This window comes from Syngnathoides biaculeatus, chromosome 22, assembly GCF_019802595.1.
Source record: "Syngnathoides biaculeatus isolate LvHL_M chromosome 22, ASM1980259v1, whole genome shotgun sequence".
Lineage (NCBI taxonomy): Eukaryota > Metazoa > Chordata > Actinopteri > Syngnathiformes > Syngnathidae > Syngnathoides > Syngnathoides biaculeatus.
The window spans coordinates 3380744-3399781 of NC_084661.1; the positions used below are offsets into that span (position 1 = coordinate 3380744).

Sequence of the window (19038 nt, forward strand, 5' to 3'; positions counted from 1 at the left end):
ATCATGGTTACGATTCTCATTCATCTATCAGAGACTAATACCACGATATCTTTTAACTACTTGGTCCAGATTTTACAGTTGCTGGACACCAAAAAGAGTGCAAAAGCGGCTTTTAATTTGTCGGTTAAAAAAGGGGGGGAAAATTTAAGATACCTTGTCAAAGAATTGTCCATAAGCATGAATGTGACTGTGAATGGTTGTGTGCCCCACGATTAACTGGTGGCTGGTATACCCTGTCACTCATTTGAACTTGAAGGTACCATTTTGCCTTTGACAGGTAAGATCGGGTTACCAAACAGGAATCAGAAATTGAAATATATAAGCAGTGAGACAGAAGGAGGAAGTGCAGTAGCAGTAGCTCTCCAGTGAGGAAAGATTCTGAACCAGCAAATCCTCTGAGAGATTTACAGTTTGACCCCTGACTGGAAATGCTGCTGCTCCAGTGACTGTTTCATGACCATCCCCAGCAAATTTGTACATGTTTTAGACAGAAATGAAGAGTAAAAAAAATTAAAAATAAGTATAATATGTACATTCATGTATGGACAGCTTTGTTACTATTGCCATTTTATATAAGCGTTCAGATATACGCTAAGGTCAGATAATATCGAAAAGAAATAATAATTTCAAGGCAAGTTGGGGCCACATAATTATCATTTTTTGGGGGGTATTTGTTAAGGTCGAAGGAATACATAAATAAACTGATCATCTACCCTTACCGTCTGAAATAGTAGAAACGACAAAATACAGGAGAATGTGCTGCCTCTTCGCCTTTCTTGCTGCGGATGACCCTACACTCCCGACATTTTTGTAAACTGGGTCCGATTTCTGAACAAGAATCATCCTGAAGGAAAGACTCCCCTGTCTGCTTTAGCTTCTTAACCTTGCGCCAGTCCTTCAGGACAGAGCGTGGGATCCCATCTGGAAAGAATTATAATCACCATATCACGAAAGAGCACCTACATTTATATACAGTATATATATGACAGATGACCTCCGAATAAATGTTTTCCACTCATGGTAAAGAGAAGTTATTTAGCTCCATTCATGCCATTGTGGTCACAATTCCCCAGATATGATCATGATGGGCATTGTTTTATCTACAACATTTTCTAAAAATAAAATATCCTTGGTATATTATCTCGTTCATGGTAGTTCCTTCAAATATTGAACACCCTCTGACATACAGATGGGGAGCCAGTCTTTGTGGCTCATGTGGATCATTAAAGTTATTTTGCCCATACTACGTTCAACGTATTAGTCCGCTTCAACAATGTCCGCTTATTAACAGATTGATTGATGTAGGTTTCATGTGTCATCACAGAAGGTAACGGATCCGCTGGGTGGAGAATTATCTTGGGTAAAAATCAGCTTATTGGGAGACTGAAGAATAACCTGCAACATTCCAGTGAGATATGCGATCTAAGTTAATTAATTAGCATATAAAAACAAAGAACTTAAAATATATTAATTAATTACCTAATAACTTATTAAAAGATATGGGCATGCCCTAAAATTAATGGTCAACAAAGCCATTAGTTAAAACAGCAGCACAAATTGGTTCGATTTGTGAAAGGTCCCATGCCATCAAAATCCACTTTTTTTCCCACTAAAATGAGTCTCTGATCTGGTTTATGTTTGACATATATGCAGTTTGTCAATTGTATGCAATAGCCAATGAAAGGCAAATAAGAACAATGAGCCAATCAGAGCAAAGTGCATGTACTACAGATGAAACATTAATGAGACATCCGTCCGTCTCATCTGCCAGCGCTTTTGGGTCAATTGAAACCTTGAAAAGCTGATAATCAATCAATCTTGAAATCTTAAAAAAAGGCATCACAGGGATCTCCAAACCAAATTATCTGGAAAACCTTACAAATGTACATCAAAGATTATTTTAAAAAAATGAAAAGTATGGCATGGGACTTTTAGACAAATTCTTGGGTTTCGATTGGCGAAAGTGACCAAAACCAACTGATATGGAGTATATACAAAGGTCTCCTTAAAGTTTCCATGTATAGGAAAAAAAAAAGCTTTTTTTTTTTTAATCAAAACTATTTTTATTTTATGAAATTGCTCTGTGACTACCAGTAAAAAGAAACCACACATTTCAGTGCGTCTCCATTGTGATTGGCTGGCGATCAGTTCAGGGTGTAGCTTCCTACACGCCATTGACCCTAGTGAGGATAAGCGGAATGAAAGATGGATGGATGGCCTGATGGATGGTTATGTGTCCTCCACTGCTAAAAAAAAAAAACAGTACAGCTGTTAAAATGGAGATACTTGAAGACACAAATCAATATCTATTTGTAATGACAGAACTGTGAGCCTTCCAACTCCAGTTTGTGCCTCCAATCCCTATTCAGCCATATCAGCTGACAGTTCTACCTAATGCAATGTAATTATTTCAGTCATTTTCAAAAGAGAAAGCCTAGATACAAGATACCTTTCTTAAGAAAGCCTCCTCCAATTCATCTGGGCCATCTGACCGGAGTGGCCAAAAGGGTGGGCACTTAATTGGAGTTCTGTTCAACTAAATACCATCCATCCATTTTCTTAAACGCTTATCCTAATAAGGGTCGTGGGAGTGCTGCAGCCTATCCCAGTTGTCAACGGGCAGGTGGTGGGGTGCACCCTGAATTTGTTGCCAGCCAATCGCAAGGAACACAGAGACAGACATCAGTCGCATTCACAATCACACCTAGGGGCAATTTAGAGTCTCCAATTAATGTTGCATGTTTTTGGGATGTGGGAGGAAACCAGAGTGCCTGGAGAAAATCCATGCGGGCACAGTGAGAACATGCAAACACCACACAAAGTGGGTTGGGATTGAACTCGGGACCTCAGAACTGTGAGGCCAACGCTTTACAGCTGCGTCACCGAGCCGCCCACTAAATACCATATAATACGAAAAATATTGTTAAATATTCATTTATTCACAAGTACAACATTTTATATTAATTTATTTAAAAAAAAAATCAACATATGGGTCAGAAAACCGAGACAAAATGAAACTGAACTGGTGTATCGTTATTGTTACCCCTACTTGTGTCGATTTATGTTTGATATCATTTCAATATACATCATGCCCTTCATATGCCCCTAAAAATAAAAATCAAGTGGGATGAGATCTGGGGATATGGGCCATTCCACAGGACCATACCAACCAATCCAAGCATCTGGAAACTGTTTATTTCATAAACTACTTATGGATATAAAGACCATACTGAGCTCCATTATGCTGAAGGTAAACTGGGAAGTTAACAATGATTTAGGAGGGATGGAAAGATTTCTTCAATTGGTCAATAATTCCGTTATCCATTATCCCGACCCACAAGATCAATTTATCACCACCTTGCATCTTTGTTGGACACATACAATGAGGATAAATATTATTCCAACAATGTACGGTTTGGGAAGCACAGTGACTCAGCTGGTAAAGTGTTGGCCTCACAGTTCTAAGGTCCCGGGTTCAATCCCGGACCCGCCTGTGTGGAGTTTGCATATTCTACACGTGTCTGCATGGGTTTCCTCTGGGCACTCCGGTTTCCTCCCACATCCCAATAACATGCAACATAAATTGGACACTCTAAATTGCCCCGAGGTGTGATTGTGAGTGCACCTGTTTGTTTCGATGTGCCCTGCGGGTGGCTGGCAACCAGTTCAGGGTGTACCCTGCATGTTGACAGCTGGGATAAGCTCCAGCACTCCTGCAACCCTCGTGAGGATAAGCGGCTAAGAAAAATGCTGAATGGATGGATGTACGGTTTGCTGATAATGTTCTGTCACTGGTGAACATGCATTAAAATGTGTAGAAACAATGGTAGTCATTTAGAGCAAATTTAAAAAATAAAAATGGTTTTCATTAAAAAAATGAAGATCAAATAAGAGTACTCAATGAATTAAGATGGATGAAATCCCTTTGAATCACACAGTGTAATGCTGGTCTACACATTCCATGGAGGAAACCCAAGACAAATTAGGATTGAGTGTTTCCAGTTGTACTTGAACAAGATGAAATTAACTGTACTGCTTGTAGTAAGGTATCTCTTACATGATCTAATGCAGGGGTCGGGAACCTATGGCTCACGAGCCATATCTGGCTCTTTTGATGGTTACATATGGGTCGCAGGGCCCTCATAACGACATACTGTACATGTCATTTCAGTCACGTCATTTGCATTGCCTATGAGCCAGAGACAGTTTGTCCTCGTGAGGTTGCCATAGTTTTCTGTGGCAGTCGATGTGCGCAGGCGCAGAAGGGTCAAACATGGACCCGGTCAGAACAACTAATTGTGGAAACGCTTTGACAAATATTGCTCAAAGAAAAAAGATGAGGAGTACTGCAGTTTTCGACAAGTATGGACAGCCGTTGTGGAGAGAGAAAGTACTGCTGTGTACAAATCACAATAACAAAATTGCAACGATGAAATGCTCAAATGAAAAGTGCTACTTCGACATACGCTATACTGCGTTTACATCAAAATATCCTGTGAGGGGACAGCAGGAAGAAAGCATGTTAATTATAATGAGGATGATGTTGCCAATGAACTTTTTGACAACTTCATTTCAAATCAAGAAAAGATAAACGAATCAAAGACATGGCTTTGGCGGCATGAACTGTTCACCATTGTCCCATCGTGATGGCAAATCATTTTGAATTACGGATTACGATTAATGGATGTAAGTCTCAATGCCTGCATGAAGCTTTATCTAACGATGTATGAAACGGACTCCAAAGCCATTAGCAAAACCATGCAGTACCAGAAGTTGCATTAACGGTAAGAAGTACTTTTTTCATCATTGGTTAGCAACAGTGTAACAATGTTATTTAAAAGAATTCTGAGACTTATTGTACTCTAAAAATGTTGGTTTTACATAAATGTGCAAATACGCCTGTCATTAGTTTTTAAAATATTGTATGGCTCTTTTGAAGTTACATTTTAAAGTATTTGGCATGTATGGCCCTTGGCCTAAAAGGTTCCCGACCCCTGACCTAATGGTTACAAAGACGTCAAAAAATACCCCCCACTCTGTTATTTAAAATGGAAAGAAGAGAGGACTATCATTTTATACAGTATCTTAGACTTACTGCTACTGGCCAGTTTGAGTTTGGTCTTCTCTTTAGCAGATCTAAAGATGCCGTTGGGTTTCACATCATCCTCTTCCTTTTCATTTTCTCCTTTTTTCTTGGCCATGTCATTCTGTTTCTTCTTGTAGGTTGGTTTGGGCTGACGCTTGGCTCTGCCCTCCAGCTTGCTCTCACTTGCATCAGAGTCATCTCCCCCACTTTCTGAAGGAGACTCGTAGGTTCGTTTGCTTCCTCGCCTTTGTGAAGAGGATGCTTTCCTTTCCTCCCCAACTTTGGCTCCACCTGTCTTCTCCTCTGAAAGGTTCTCTCGCTCCACTTTGTTTGTGGTGTCCTTACTCAGATCCACCTCATTGGATGTGGAGGCACTGAGATTGACGGTACATGGTTTCATCATTTCACTCATTGTTGTGGTGATGCTAATGATGGGCATTTTCTCTGGTTGAGCACTAACTGAGGTTACAGTAGCAGTTGTGTTCTTATCTTCCTCGGAGTGCCGTGTTAACCAGGCTTTCTTCAGTTTGTGGTAGTTACTGGCCTGCCCACTACTTGCTGGAGCAGGCCCAGAGGACTGGCCATTGTGCAGGGGACTTGATTTTCCTGGTGTGGTTCTGCCACCTGTTGATTTGTTGTTGGTGCTATCCACTGAAGATGATGTTTCACCGGAGACAGGTGGAGGAGTGGAATTGTAGTTTTTATCAATGGGATCCGCCACTAGAGGTGAGTTTCCAGTTGTGTTAGAGACAGAAGCAGTGGAGAGATTATTTTTAGATTGGGCTGCTGCCAGTGCAGCTTTGTGCTTTTTGAGGTGAACAAAGGAGGGTGAGTAAGCCTTATCGGAGCCAGCACAGGGACTAGGTCTTGGGGTGACATGAAGGCTAGGTTGTGGTGTGCTAGACTGACGAGGAGGAGGCAGAGAACCTCCTGAAAATGAGGTCGATGATGCTACACCTACCTGCTGCTCTCCTGGCACATAATGCGATGGCAGAGAGTAACCCAGCTTAGGAGTTGTTGCCTCAATTCTACTCTGTATAGCTGATGAAGCAGCAGTTCTGTGAACACAGGTTGTGGTACTGGTTCCCACTCCCTCCTGTAGGACAAGAATTGAGGTCTTTTTATATTGGACGTACATGTTATCCAGGTTGGAGTTGGGTTGAATAACTCTATTAGTGCCATGATCTCTTACACTCGCTCCCAGTTTTTGCCTTTCCCCGTGAAGCTTAGATGAGCAGTCATTCTCCAAAGGTAATTCCTTAGCGGCCATAGCACCAGGTTTGTTTGCAGGATTGTCAAACTTAATTGACATAGGTGGACGCACAATGACAGAGGCCATTGCAGCTTGGGGCTTACTTCTTGACACTGCTTTCTCTCCAAAGAGTGCTCTTCTGTCTTGACCACTTCTCCACCCACCTGATGATGTCATATTGTCCACACTGACATTGGGGGTAACAATGGCAGTATTTCCATGACTTTTGACATCCCTGAGTTCCGGCAGTAGCGTGGGGGGCTTCTGTTGCTCGATTGATGTTTTGCTACCAGATGCTGCTAAGGTCACTGGTTGGATAGGTGTGAGAGTTGGTGGAGACAGACGCCCACCATAGCCAATTCTCTCTCTTTCCTTTTCTCGCTCTCTGTCTACAGCCTCTTTATGTTCCAGCGCATGTTGAGTGGGTGGATGGAAGACGGGTGCTCTGTGAAGCGATGGCATTGCCCTGAGGTTGTGTTGCTGCTGTTGAGGGTGGTGATGATGTGGGTAGTGGTTAGAGGCTGAAGAGGAAGATATAGAGGAGGAAGGAGAAATAGCAGGGCTACAGCGCTCCGTCCTTTCTACACCTGTGTGTAGGACTAGCGTTGCCTGCTGGCTGAGTTGCTCAGTAATTTTCCCTGCTAGGCCTTCACCACCCTCTGGATAGTGCTTAATTAGAGGAGGTGGCCTAGAGATGGACATTTTGGCATTGTAGTTGGCTAGTGACAGAGCATTCTGGCTTGAGACAGCTGCTCTAATACTAGCCACAACCCCTTGAGGTCCGATTGACACCTTCTTATAGTAAGAGCTGAGTTCTTTAGAAGGGTACAGTCTTGGGGGCTCATTAATAACACTGTTAGACAAAGTGGTAAAATAGGTGCTCTTTTCTGGCTGGACAATATGGGGATGTGCATGGCCTGCCTTTGGGCTCAGGGAAGCGAGAGCTGGTATCCTGACAGGAAAAGTGGGATCTCTGCTTCTCTCCCTGTCCCTGTCAATCCCAAATTCACTTGAGTGTTGAATCTTGGCAGTGAAAGGGGCCACCTCGATGCTTTCCTTCAGAATTTGACGATTCTCTTCTTTGTATTTACTCGCTCGGTCCACCGCCTGAACAGCATCCTTGTAAAGAAAACATGTCATGCGTTAATGTATTTTTCAATTTTTTTTTTTTGGGGGGGGGGGGGGATTATAACAATAAAAACAATATTACCATGAGTGAATATGTGGTGTGTGTGTACATGGTCAAAATGAAAAATCTGCTCCATATCAAAGGAACAGAGGCAAGTAGGCATAGCTACCACGTGGTAATTAACTTCAAGGGGATCAGACAAAAGTACATAATTGACGTGCAACTATTTTATGCCTGTGGATTATCTGACAATGGGAAAACAAGGTTAGCCTCAGCAATTGAAATGGACTGAGCGATTTGTAACCATTTTTCTAGGTGAAAATTGCAGATGAACCTGATGTGACCAGTCCCACGTGTACTGTAATATGAATATAAAGGGTTGCATAGACAGACAGCCTTGGCTTGTTTGGTTGACCAATCATATTCATTTTGAAGATGATGTAAATGTGAAATTATAAATACCAAGCTATGAAGAAAAGGATAATCAAAGGTATTCAAGGTTTCCAATAGTAAAAGATAATTTCATTTATTCAATTTATTCATGTGCAGGTACACCTACAGGCCAACATCAAAGGTATCATTTAATGAGGCCCTAATTGACAATGTAGTCAGCAATATTCTGAATTACATCCTCACTTAAAGAATCAAGGCTTGACTTCAATTATTTTTTTATTTGAGAGTAATTTACCTGTGCATTAGCAAGGTGCATCTTGCTGTGGGGGTCCAAGTAGAGGCGGTGAAGTTGTGCATCTTTTCCAGCGATGGTCCTGTTACTCTCCGTTGGCTCTTGTTTCAGCTGGGCCAATGTCAACGTTCTTATTGGACCCACAAGGCAAAGAACTATGATGTTATAAAAGCCTTGGATATGCTACTGTATAGTAAAGATATACTATATCTTTCACAGGTTTAGCTTGATGGCACAGCTCTGACAAAAACCAAAACGAAATAACTTGACTCACTCTTTATGAATGTCCAAATTGATCTTTGACAGTGGCGGGCTAGCGTGTGGGTTGATTTTAACAGAGGGGCTGTGGGGATCGGCACTGGCTGGCCGTACAGGAACGTGACTCAGCAAACCCAAACTGTCACTTGAACTACCAACAGCTTGGTGCAACCAAGGACTGGCTGTGTTCTAGACATGAAAAACGCATTTTCAAATAATGAGTCACAATGTAAATTCAGAAACAAAAATTCTTCGTATTCAATTTCCATGTGTGAAAATTATGAAACAAAAATAAATTACTTTCAACTCCACAAACAAAAGACTGCATCGTTATGGCAAACAAAAACAACCTAACACACAACTACTAAGAGCAGGATCGACTGTTTTCTGACAATCAATAGTAACCAGCATCATTCAGTTGTTTAGGGTTATGTTTAAGTACAAACTATATGTACAAGAAAATGTGTTATAGAACAATGAGTAATTGTCATGGTCCTGCCGGTCCCAGCCCTGGCTGTGAAAGTCCCCTACACACCTGCGTTGAGTAGGAGGCGCACACCCGTGCCTCATCGTTGATAATTAACTCCAGTATATATAGGACGCAGTGGACGGTTTGGCTTTGGCAGATAGTTGCCATCCATGCCTCGTTCCCGAACCTCCTCGTTTCCCTGATCCTGAACCCCTGTGTACCGCCCTTGAGACTACTGCTCTCTCAAACTGATCTCCGGAGTATCGATCCCTGCTTGCCCGCTGACCTGCCTTCTACGCCTGACGTTCTGGTTACCGCTGCTCCAGTTGACTGTCTGCCTGATCCCCAAACTTGGAACGAATAAACACTTTTCCCAAACTGCCTCTGCCTCTCCGGAGTCCTGCATTTGGGTCCTCTCCTGCATCGATGGGTCGTGACAGTAATAAAGTGAGATCAAATACAATTGGATTTTCATTCATCCATCTATCTAGTCAGTAATATTTCTATTTTCTATACTGCTTAGAGTCACGGGCAGTGTTGTACCTGATCAAGTTCAGTTGACAAAAGCTTATGAACTAGTATAGATTTTGTGCAAAACTTGAAGTGAATTTATTTCATTTTTGCTTGAGGAACGTCGTTGAAAATATCCTCATTCTGGCATCAAAGAATGGTTTCAAAGCAAAAGTTCATTTTCATTCAAATATGCCAATTTTGTTAAAGGTCAAGTGTTATCCCTATAAACATTCTAAAATAGATATTGTAATGAAAAATACATATACAGTGAAGAAAATGAGTATTTGAACACCCTGCTATATTGCAAGTTCTTCCACTTAGAAATCATAGAGGGGTCTGCAATTTTCATTGTAGGTGCATGTCCACTGTGAGAGAGATAATCTAAAAAGAAAATTGTAATTGCAAACAAAGGCGACTGTACCAAATATTAACATTGATTTTCTCAGGTGTTCAAATACTTATTTGCAGCCGTATCACACAAATAAATTGTTAAAAAAAATCATACATTGTGATTTCTGGATTTTCTTTTCAGATTATCTCTCACACAGCGATGAAAATTTCAGACCCTTCCATGATTTTCAAGTGGGAGAACTTGTAATATAGCAGGGTGTTCAAACACATTTTCTTCACTGTACCATTATTCACTTCAATGTCTATACGAAAAAATAAATATGAGTGGAGAGCGTGTCATCCATGCGCAAACTTGCGGAAGTCTCATTCAACATCCAAGTGGTCGCCATATTGGCTGCATCTTCTGCCCGTGACGTCACACTGGGACATTCGCCATTGAAAACACGCTGTGCCACCTACAATGGGAGACGAACAAGCCCCTTCTGACACGGAAGCTCTTTCGAAGAAGAGAACATCTCACAACCGAGTGAAGTAACCGGGGCAATATTACCCTCTCGTTTCGAGCCATATTTAGATGCTAGGCGGATCACGGCCAAGCATGTGGCCAAACAACCTCCCCGCCCTATCCACCTCCACGTGGCGGTCATAAAAACAACGCCGCCTGCAAGCGATGACGACGCTGTGGCCAAATAGATAAAAATGAAAATAAATAAATAAAAACAACTGTAATGAACGAAACATCAAAGGGTCCCATTCTTGTGCAGTTTTTTGAAGTGTTAGTCCATCCTCCTGTTGTTTCATCTTCCTCCTCTTCAGCACTAAAGAGCCATACTGCTAGCATTGAACAATTCCTTAAATTAGGCAAGCTGATCGCATTCCGCACTGTACAGCAGTGGTCCCCAACCTTTTTTTGCACTACAGTCTTCACTTCACAGTCGTCACTGCAAGTAGGCATTATTTTTCATGGAACGGCTGTCAAATTGTAGCATTATATCTCCATCAATCCATTTTCTGAGCTGCTTCTCCTCACAGGGATCATGGAAGTGCTGGAGTCTATCCCAGGTGTCAACGGGCAGGAGGCAGGGTTAGATACATCCTGAACTGGTTGCCAGCGCACATAGAGACAAACAGCGGCACTCACAATCACACCTAGGGGCAATTCAGAGTGTCCAATTAATGTTGCATGTTTTTGGGATGTAGAGGAAACTGGAGTGCCCGGAGAAAACTCAAACACGCACGGGGCGAACATGCACACGGGGTCTAGGGTGGGGATGGGGTTCTGGGATTGAACACGGGTCCTCAGAACTGTGAGGCTCTGTCGTCTCATCGTTGTTTTGCTAAAGAAACTCCAGTGAACTGTTTCTGGTTCATTTTACGGTGGCTAGCTTGGATTGCTGAGCCAAGAAAAAGACGTGCTAAAGTGTTAAGCGTGGAAATTTCTTTCAAAATAAAACACCAGGAAGAAAAAAACAATTTAATCATTCATTATTAATTCTTTGCAGCCCGGTCCAAAATGGTCTACAGACCGGTACTGATTCCGGTGGTTGGAGACCACTGCTGTACAGGTCACTTGGCATGGATGGGATTTTATTGACAACAGTCTTCAGTCCCTTAGCCAATCCGGACGCAAAACATGTTCCAGGACTTCCCTTTGTGAATCAAGATACAGAACACAATGGAGATTGAAATGCTGTGGAAAAAAATGCCTGCAACACTGTAAAAAATTACACACAAAACAAAATCTGTCTAGTAGTGAGAGGTGCAGTCTTGCACTGACATAAATACAATCAGTTTTGCCCCTTCTCCAGTTATCAAAAAATCTAAGGAAACTGGTAAACTGAAAACAACGCGGGACCTGTCAAGTAGACAGCCTGAAAAGAAAAATAAAGCAAAGGAGGAGAAATTCAGCAAAGTATTACAAAAAAAAGTACAGCCAGTAACTTCTGGATTTACTGTAACACCACAATTCTGTGTAAGTGAGAAAGATAATTGTGAGAATGAAGAAATACCAAGATGGAAATTGGATAGAAGTCTGACTAAAACACTAACCAGAACACAAGAAGAAAGATGAGAATTTTTTTTTTTTTTTTTTTGGGGGGGGGAAGAAGACAGGGAAATGGAGGCTTCCACCACCCAGAAAAAACTGAGGAAAAAAGTAGAGCAGTCATCACTTTGTTGATTAATAGCTGACAACAAAACCTGGAGTCATGAATGCATGAGGCCTGCTTTTGTAGGGAAAACCACACATGCTTTCCTTCAGTGTGCCATCCGCTCTCTGAGGATGGAGAGGAGGAAACTGACAGCACCACTGCCAACAATGAGGTTGGACAATGGGTCCTGGTCATGTATGTTGGGGACAGTCATACAAGTGAATTATATTTCAAGATTTCTGTTCATATGTCTCTCCAGTTACATGATTATATGCTGTTCAGCTGTTGTACAGACCATATAAACGTTTCTTAAAACAGATTAGCAAAAAGCAGGATGAAGTTGATACCATGACTCAATTTCATGTCCGAGCATCATATACCTAGGAGAGGTCTAGTACAATTGTCTGGACATCGGGACATAATCCCAGAAGCCCTTCTTGCCACCTCCTCTGCTAGACATTTCTGCAATCCTACCATACTTATGGGGAAAATTAGACAAAAAAGAAATGGTAATGCATGAGTTACAGATGGGAAGGTAAGGTGTTAAAAGCAACTGTTCCACTTGATGTTCAAGTTGTTTGACTAACTTGGTCAGAAATATTTTTGTTGCTTCAATTCAAATTCTTCAAATGAAAACATTATCAGGAGTGTGTTAAAATATCAGGACTAGTGTTACAGTGTAGATAAAGACAATTGTTCAATAATTAAGATTGTATGTTGCATTAAAATGTTAACGCAAAATGAGAACATGAAATACATAGTCTTGTGGTGTTTGATTCGTCAAATATGGTTACGTATTAAAATCATTGCCTCATTACTGAAATAACGATCCTCATTACCAACATGGCATTCTCATGATCACAACATGGACTTTTATATGACTTCAGTAATAATTTTATTGTCATGGTTTGTTTTAAAACATATAAACAGACTATAAAAGCCTTTATATTTAATGCCAGGTACATAAAAAATGGCTCTTGTTTTTTAACAAAGCAATTCAATAAAGATACAGATACGCAAAAACAGGGACCAATAGACTAGGCAACAGTTTTTTTTTCCGAGAGCCATTACCACCCTGAACTCCCATCTTTTCTTTAGCCACACTGTTAATGCAAAGGCACACTGATTTCAATATCTTGCGCAATGCTTTTAATTCACTCTATTTTACAGGTATTTTTATTTATTTGTATTTAGATTTATTCTTATATTTATTTATGTATGTACTGACTCTGGAGAAGCTCTCTTATTTCATTGTACAGTCGTACAATGAAAATAAATGGCTTTCATTCATTCATTTTTAACCATTAATTTAATGTAATTCAATGTTGCAGTAATGAGATTTTGTTTTTACAGTCCATCTAAAATATTTAGAAAAAACAAAACACTAACATTAACAAAAATGTTAGTTCAGACCCCAATTGTTTAGGTACAAAAGCAACATTTTTTTCAAGAGCATTTTAAAAATCCTTGTTTTGGACAGCTTTTACATTTGGATTTTGTGAGAATCAGTCATCTGCCATGTCCCTCTGATGTGTGAAAATTGCTCTCAACATTGTAGATTAAATTAATCAATTAATGTTGGATACGTTGGATTCATTTTAACCATTAATTTAATGTAATTCAATGTTGTTGTAATGAGATTTTGTTTTTACAGTTCATCTAAAATATGTAGGAAAAACATAAACAAACAAAATATGCTTAAAACATCTAAAAATGTTTTATAGTTAGTTCAGACCCCAATTGTTTAGGTACAAAAGCAACCTTTTTTTCAAGAGCATTTTAAAAATTCTTGTGATGGCCAGGTTTTAAATTTGGATTTTGTGAGAATCAAAGTCAGTCATCTGCCATGTCCCTCTGATGTGTGAAAATTAGTCTCAACGTTGTAGATTAAATTTATCAATTAATGTTGGATACAAACTCAGTGGTGAAGGTTGTGAAAACCTCAGGACAGAATGTTCCATGTTTGCCATGCAGTATTTCTTCCCTTTTCCATGACAGACAGACTATAATTCACATCCAGGATAGACGTGATAAAAACAGTATGCCGCACGCCTTCTCAGGCCCGATCGCAGAAACTAGAATGTGAACTGGAATCCATCGAGCAGTGGCTCTTTGGCCAAAGGCAATCCGCATATTCTCTAAACCAAGTTCCTCTAAAGATGGCAGTACAAATACTGCTATGACAAATTAGCCTTGATGATCAGGGACTTGCAGTTGTAGCGTCCCTGACATGTACAAATAATCATGCATCACCTACTCCATAAGCGCTAGCATGCATCAAGCATCAAGGGCCTCATTGCATTGCTCATGACATATTTTTCTTTTGCTTCACTGTGTGTGCTGCTTGGCTGTGTTTCACAGATCTTGTCTGGATGTAAGCAAAAAGTGGGGGCGGTTGGGCATTGATTATTGGCGAGCCATCTATGAGAAGGGTTGCGTCAGGAAGGGCATCCGGCGTAAAAATTGTGCCAAACATATATGCGTTCATCTGAGATGACACGCTGTGGCGACCCCGAAAGGGACAAGCCGAAAGAAATATCTATGATAACTGTGCCTTTCTTTGGTTCATAGTCTGGGATATTTATTAGTGTTTGAAGGATATCTGACAATTGGGACTTCTGATCGATATGAAGTTTGCCACCATCACTGAGAGATGCAGGAGATGAATGACTGGAACAGATATCTTGTGCGCAGGTAATACGGACCAGCTATTCCTACCAGAACTGGGTCTGCACATTTGTTGTCTCTCACACAAGTAGTTCAGCTGAGTCTTCTTGGAATGGGCTGCCCATTTCTTGCATTACTTGAGTGCTTTGACCTTTGACAGAAAGATCTCTGGGATCTCTTTATGAATCTCTTTGATAGATAGATAGATAGATAGATAGATAGATAGATAGATAGATAGATAGATAGATAGATATAGATAGATAGATAGATAGATAGATAGATAGATAGATAGATAGATAGATAGATAGATAGATAGATAGATAGATAGATAGATAGATAGATCTTTTATATACAGACCTCTGTATTAATTTCAGAAATAACATTATGAGTTGGATGCTTCCCATGAAGAATCCTTTACCATTCCCTAAACTGGATGAACTATCTTCCATATACGACTTCTTTATTATTTTTATTATTATTATTATTATTATTATTATATTAAAGATGTGGGCCATTGGATCACAGCTAACAGCTGGTTAGTCACATCACTGCAAGTTTCCACGTCACGGGAAAAACTGATCAAATGTGTGTCCTTTGCCGCTTATCCTCACAAGGGTCATGGAAGTGCTGGAGCCTATACCAGCTGTCAACAGGCAGGAGGAGGGATACACCCTGAACTGGGTGTCAGCCCAATCGTAGGGTATATAGAGACAAACAGCCGCACTCACAATCACGCCTAGGGGCAATTTTAAGTGTCAAATTAATGTTGCATGTTTTTGGAATCTGGGAGGAAAATGAAGTGCCCGGAGAAAACCCACGAAGGCACGGGGAGAAAATGCAAGCTCCACACAGTCAGATCCGGGATTGAACCCGGGACTTCAGAACTGTGAGGCCAACGGTTTACCAGCTGATCCACCGTGCCGCCTGTGTCTGAAATATACTGTTAAAATAAAGTAGAGGAAGTATTCTTCAATGATGAAACCTCAACCTAAGTGATCATCCGTGTCTCATACTGAAGGCAAAAAAGAAGGAATTAAATCTGACCCTACCACCTCCAAAAAATGGAAAAAACGTACCAAAACATTACATTTTATTTCTTCAAAATTTTTTAGTTATTTATAAGCCTCTAAAATGGTATAATAAATTATGTAATTCCTTGACGTCCTTGTGATAAATGTGAAACAAATCCCTTCCTTTTATAAAACTCAAACAGACATGGACCAAAAGTAGACATACCTTTCGGATAGATCCCTCAGAGTTAACAGCAACTGAATTTTCAGCATGAATCCATTTAGCTGTGGGGGGTAGGTTAAGTCCTTGTTGGTATGAACCTGGTGTTCCATTGGGATACTGCCAAATGATGGGGTAGAGGCCCAAACCTGCTGCTCCAGTATGAGGCTGAGTGAGTAGAGGGGGATGAGGGACTCCCTGACCCTGAAAAGAGTCAAACGAATTTTAGTTGACTAATGAAAAGCAAAGAAAATGTGAAATTTATGTCCCTTGAGGCAGACCTGTAGGAACTGTTGCTGCTGTGCAGCTCCTGGGTGTGGGAGGGCAAGGGGACCTAAACCTCCAGGGGAATCCAGCTGGGGATGGCCCCCGAGAAGAGATGCTGTGTGAGGAGGAGGCATGGCAGAGAGAACCCCAGGGGGTAGAAGGTGTGGGTGAGGTAAAGCCGAGGTGTGAGGAGGAGCTAGCAGGTGAGAGGCAGCATGTGGGTGAGATGGAGGGCTGAGGCAAGGTGAGTGGGGAGATGGTGAGTGGAGGCTGTGTAGATGAGGGTGGAGATATGCCGACACATGGTTCGAAGAGACGGTGGTGGAGGAACAGTTTTCATTATCAGAAGAAATCAAAGCTGGGTCCCTGTAAATAGTGAATGTCTCATTCTTATCGATGATGAGACAGCTCTTGGTCTTGCTGATAGTACTGCCCCCACCTGACTGTGAATGATCTGGTATTGGCCTCAAACTAGATTGAAGAGGCTCAGTTGTTTCTGCTTTACTGGCTATACGACCTGATGAAGGGGAAGAGGTATCAGAATATCCTGGTATTTTATGTTTTGAGACCTCTGGAGAGGTATTTGGTTTAGGTTTTGAAATATTAATTAGGTCTAGATAGGACTTAGACTTGATATAATCTGATGGACTACTGCTAGAGTACAGATGGCTCTGAGAGTTGTTGGGTTGCTGGGATTTTTGTTTAACTGAGTCGAAGGGGGGTGTGTTATGGTTAATTTTTGATTTAGCCATGTCAGTGGAAAGGACAGTGTTCATCTTGTCAGGGTGTGGGTTTTGGTATTTGCTTTGCTCCTCAGATAAACATGGACTCTTGCCAGATTGGACAGAGGTGTAGTGTTGGTGTTGCTGCATGTGCTGCTGTTGATGTTGATGAAGAAAAGGATGAGGAATTAGTGATTTTTCCTTGTCTACCAGCATCACATTACCAGCCATTGATGTGACAGATCTGGAAAGAGAAAGAAGAAATTAAAATGTGTATATATATACTGTATGTATGTATGTCTCTCTCTCTCTCTCTCTCTCTCTCTCTCTCTCTCTCTCTCTCTCTCTCTCTCTCTCTCTGTCTCTCTCTCTCTATATACATATAACAAAATGTAACAAAATTATTAGCTGCAAGAATTTTGTGCTTCTAAATATTAGAATATAGCATGTACAGCAAAAACACACTTTAATGTATGCTTTATATATAGATATATATACACACACACAAATTGAGGGCACTTTGAATATTTCTTGGTCAAGATTTAATATTTGTCTTTCTTTTACAATTATATATGGTATCCTGTTCTGGAACTTGGTTAAATGGCCTGATATTTTTACATTTATCCTTCAATAGTATGACAAAATATGGTCTACAGTACAATACAAAAATTCAAACAACAATAGTAAAGATCGCTTAAAGTTATTCCATTTGGAAATTTGTCTCCATAGTAAAAATTTGGTTGCCCAAAACATGCATGACATCCAGTATGAGACCTCACCAAATCTTATTACAACTCATCTAAGGCTACAGTTACTCTATGTTCATGTCGGCCATGGTTACCAAGTTGGAAACCAACTTGGAGGTGGTCCATAGTGTAAAGAAAGAATTGTATTCCCTGTCTCACCACCTAAAAATCCTCTAAAGCTAAATCATTTTCTAAAATTTGCACTGGCATTCCTGTTTATAACATTGAATATTTTGTGTGGGTGTGTGTGCCTGAGTGTGTGTGAGACGGAGCGAGAGAAAGAATGTGAGCACATTATAAGAATTGCGGTCTCTTTCGCATGGTTTGATACAAGAGATGCTTTAATTAGTTGGTGACAGAACAATAATAATTAAACACACAGAGTATCATTATGCGAACCTCTATGAGGACAACACTTCTAGAGCCAACATTGGAGCATCATTTCTTCTGCAGGGGCCAAACCACAAACATGCTCCAAAAGTGCCTGGCCTCTGTGTTTCATTTGAATAATGTCTTGACAGAAGGTGAGAAATGTGAGGGACCGAATCCGAAGGTTTAGGGATGGTGGTGAATGAAATAGCATTTGTGGTAACTGTTTTGCAACTTTTAGTGTTGAGGAATCAGCAACCCATTCCCCCCATAGCACGTCACAGATACCGTGATCGACCTCTGTAAAACTTAACAAGCAACACATAAATATGCAGAACAAAAATGCTTAAATCCCACAGACCACACATTTCAGGCAAACATTAGAAAAGATAAACTGCTCTTATGGATGACATTACGTGAGATGTCAGCAAGTAGGGCAAGACCTGTGTATAGTTCATGAGAACTCAGTTGAGCAAGTAAAGGAATGACTATGCATGTGTGTTTTGCTTTTTTTTTTCTTTTTAAAAATACTTATTCCAGCAAATAATCAGCCTCAACAATAGGGAGTAAAGAGCTCAAGTACAACATATAAAGAGAAGCAAAGTAAAATACACTCAATGTGATATAAACTCAGCTGACTTGCATTCATGATGGCATTAGCCTCACTTTCATTCCACTAAAAAATAGGTAAACTTTTAGAAATCACTGAAACACATTCCATTCTGTTCTTACCTGATAACTTCAGAAGAAGTAAACTCTATTTTGTTGTTTAAGCTCCTGGCTGCTGTCACACCATCTCCGATTAGACTCTGCTGCACAGCAGGATCAATATCAGTCCTCCGGCCACCTTCTGATAGTGAAGGTGAAGGAGGGACAGGAGGTGAGGAGACCGGGGATGGATCCAAGGTGAGGTAAGGCGAGAGGGCTGTGGACTCTGCCTTCTGGGAGGCAAGCAAAGCTGACACAGCCTCTGAACTCTCTTGATGCACAGTGGCTTGTGCATCATCTGTGATGTCAATCACGCCACTGCCATGGAGGTGGGACAAGGAAGGTGTATGGCATCGAGATGAAACTAAAAAAATTGATACAACTGATCAATAGGTTGTAATCATCATATAGTGGCTAGCTGATATGAGTGCATGAT

The 19038-nt window shown here is 40.8% G+C and overlaps 1 protein-coding gene across 14 annotated transcripts in view; it reads right to left on the bottom strand.

The window, feature by feature from the left end:
* Positions 1-19038, bottom strand: part of jmjd1cb (jumonji domain containing 1Cb) — a 246137-nt gene that overhangs the window by 53018 nt on the left and 174081 nt on the right. For 12 of the 14 annotated variants that reach the window (XM_061811226.1, XM_061811225.1, XM_061811227.1 and 9 more), the window contains 7 exons: positions 18627-18966; positions 16072-17023; positions 15797-15994; positions 8427-8599; positions 8156-8282; positions 5096-7457; positions 720-921 (listed from right to left, as the gene is read on the bottom strand). In XM_061811226.1, the coding sequence (XP_061667210.1) occupies positions 720-921; positions 5096-7457; positions 8156-8282; positions 8427-8599; positions 15797-15994; positions 16072-17023; positions 18627-18966 (4354 nt within the window). The remainder of the gene's footprint in view (positions 1-719; positions 922-5095; positions 7458-8155; positions 8283-8426; positions 8600-15796; positions 15995-16071; positions 17024-18626; positions 18967-19038) is intronic. The other 2 variants (XM_061811228.1, XM_061811229.1) reach the window with 2 other exon arrangements.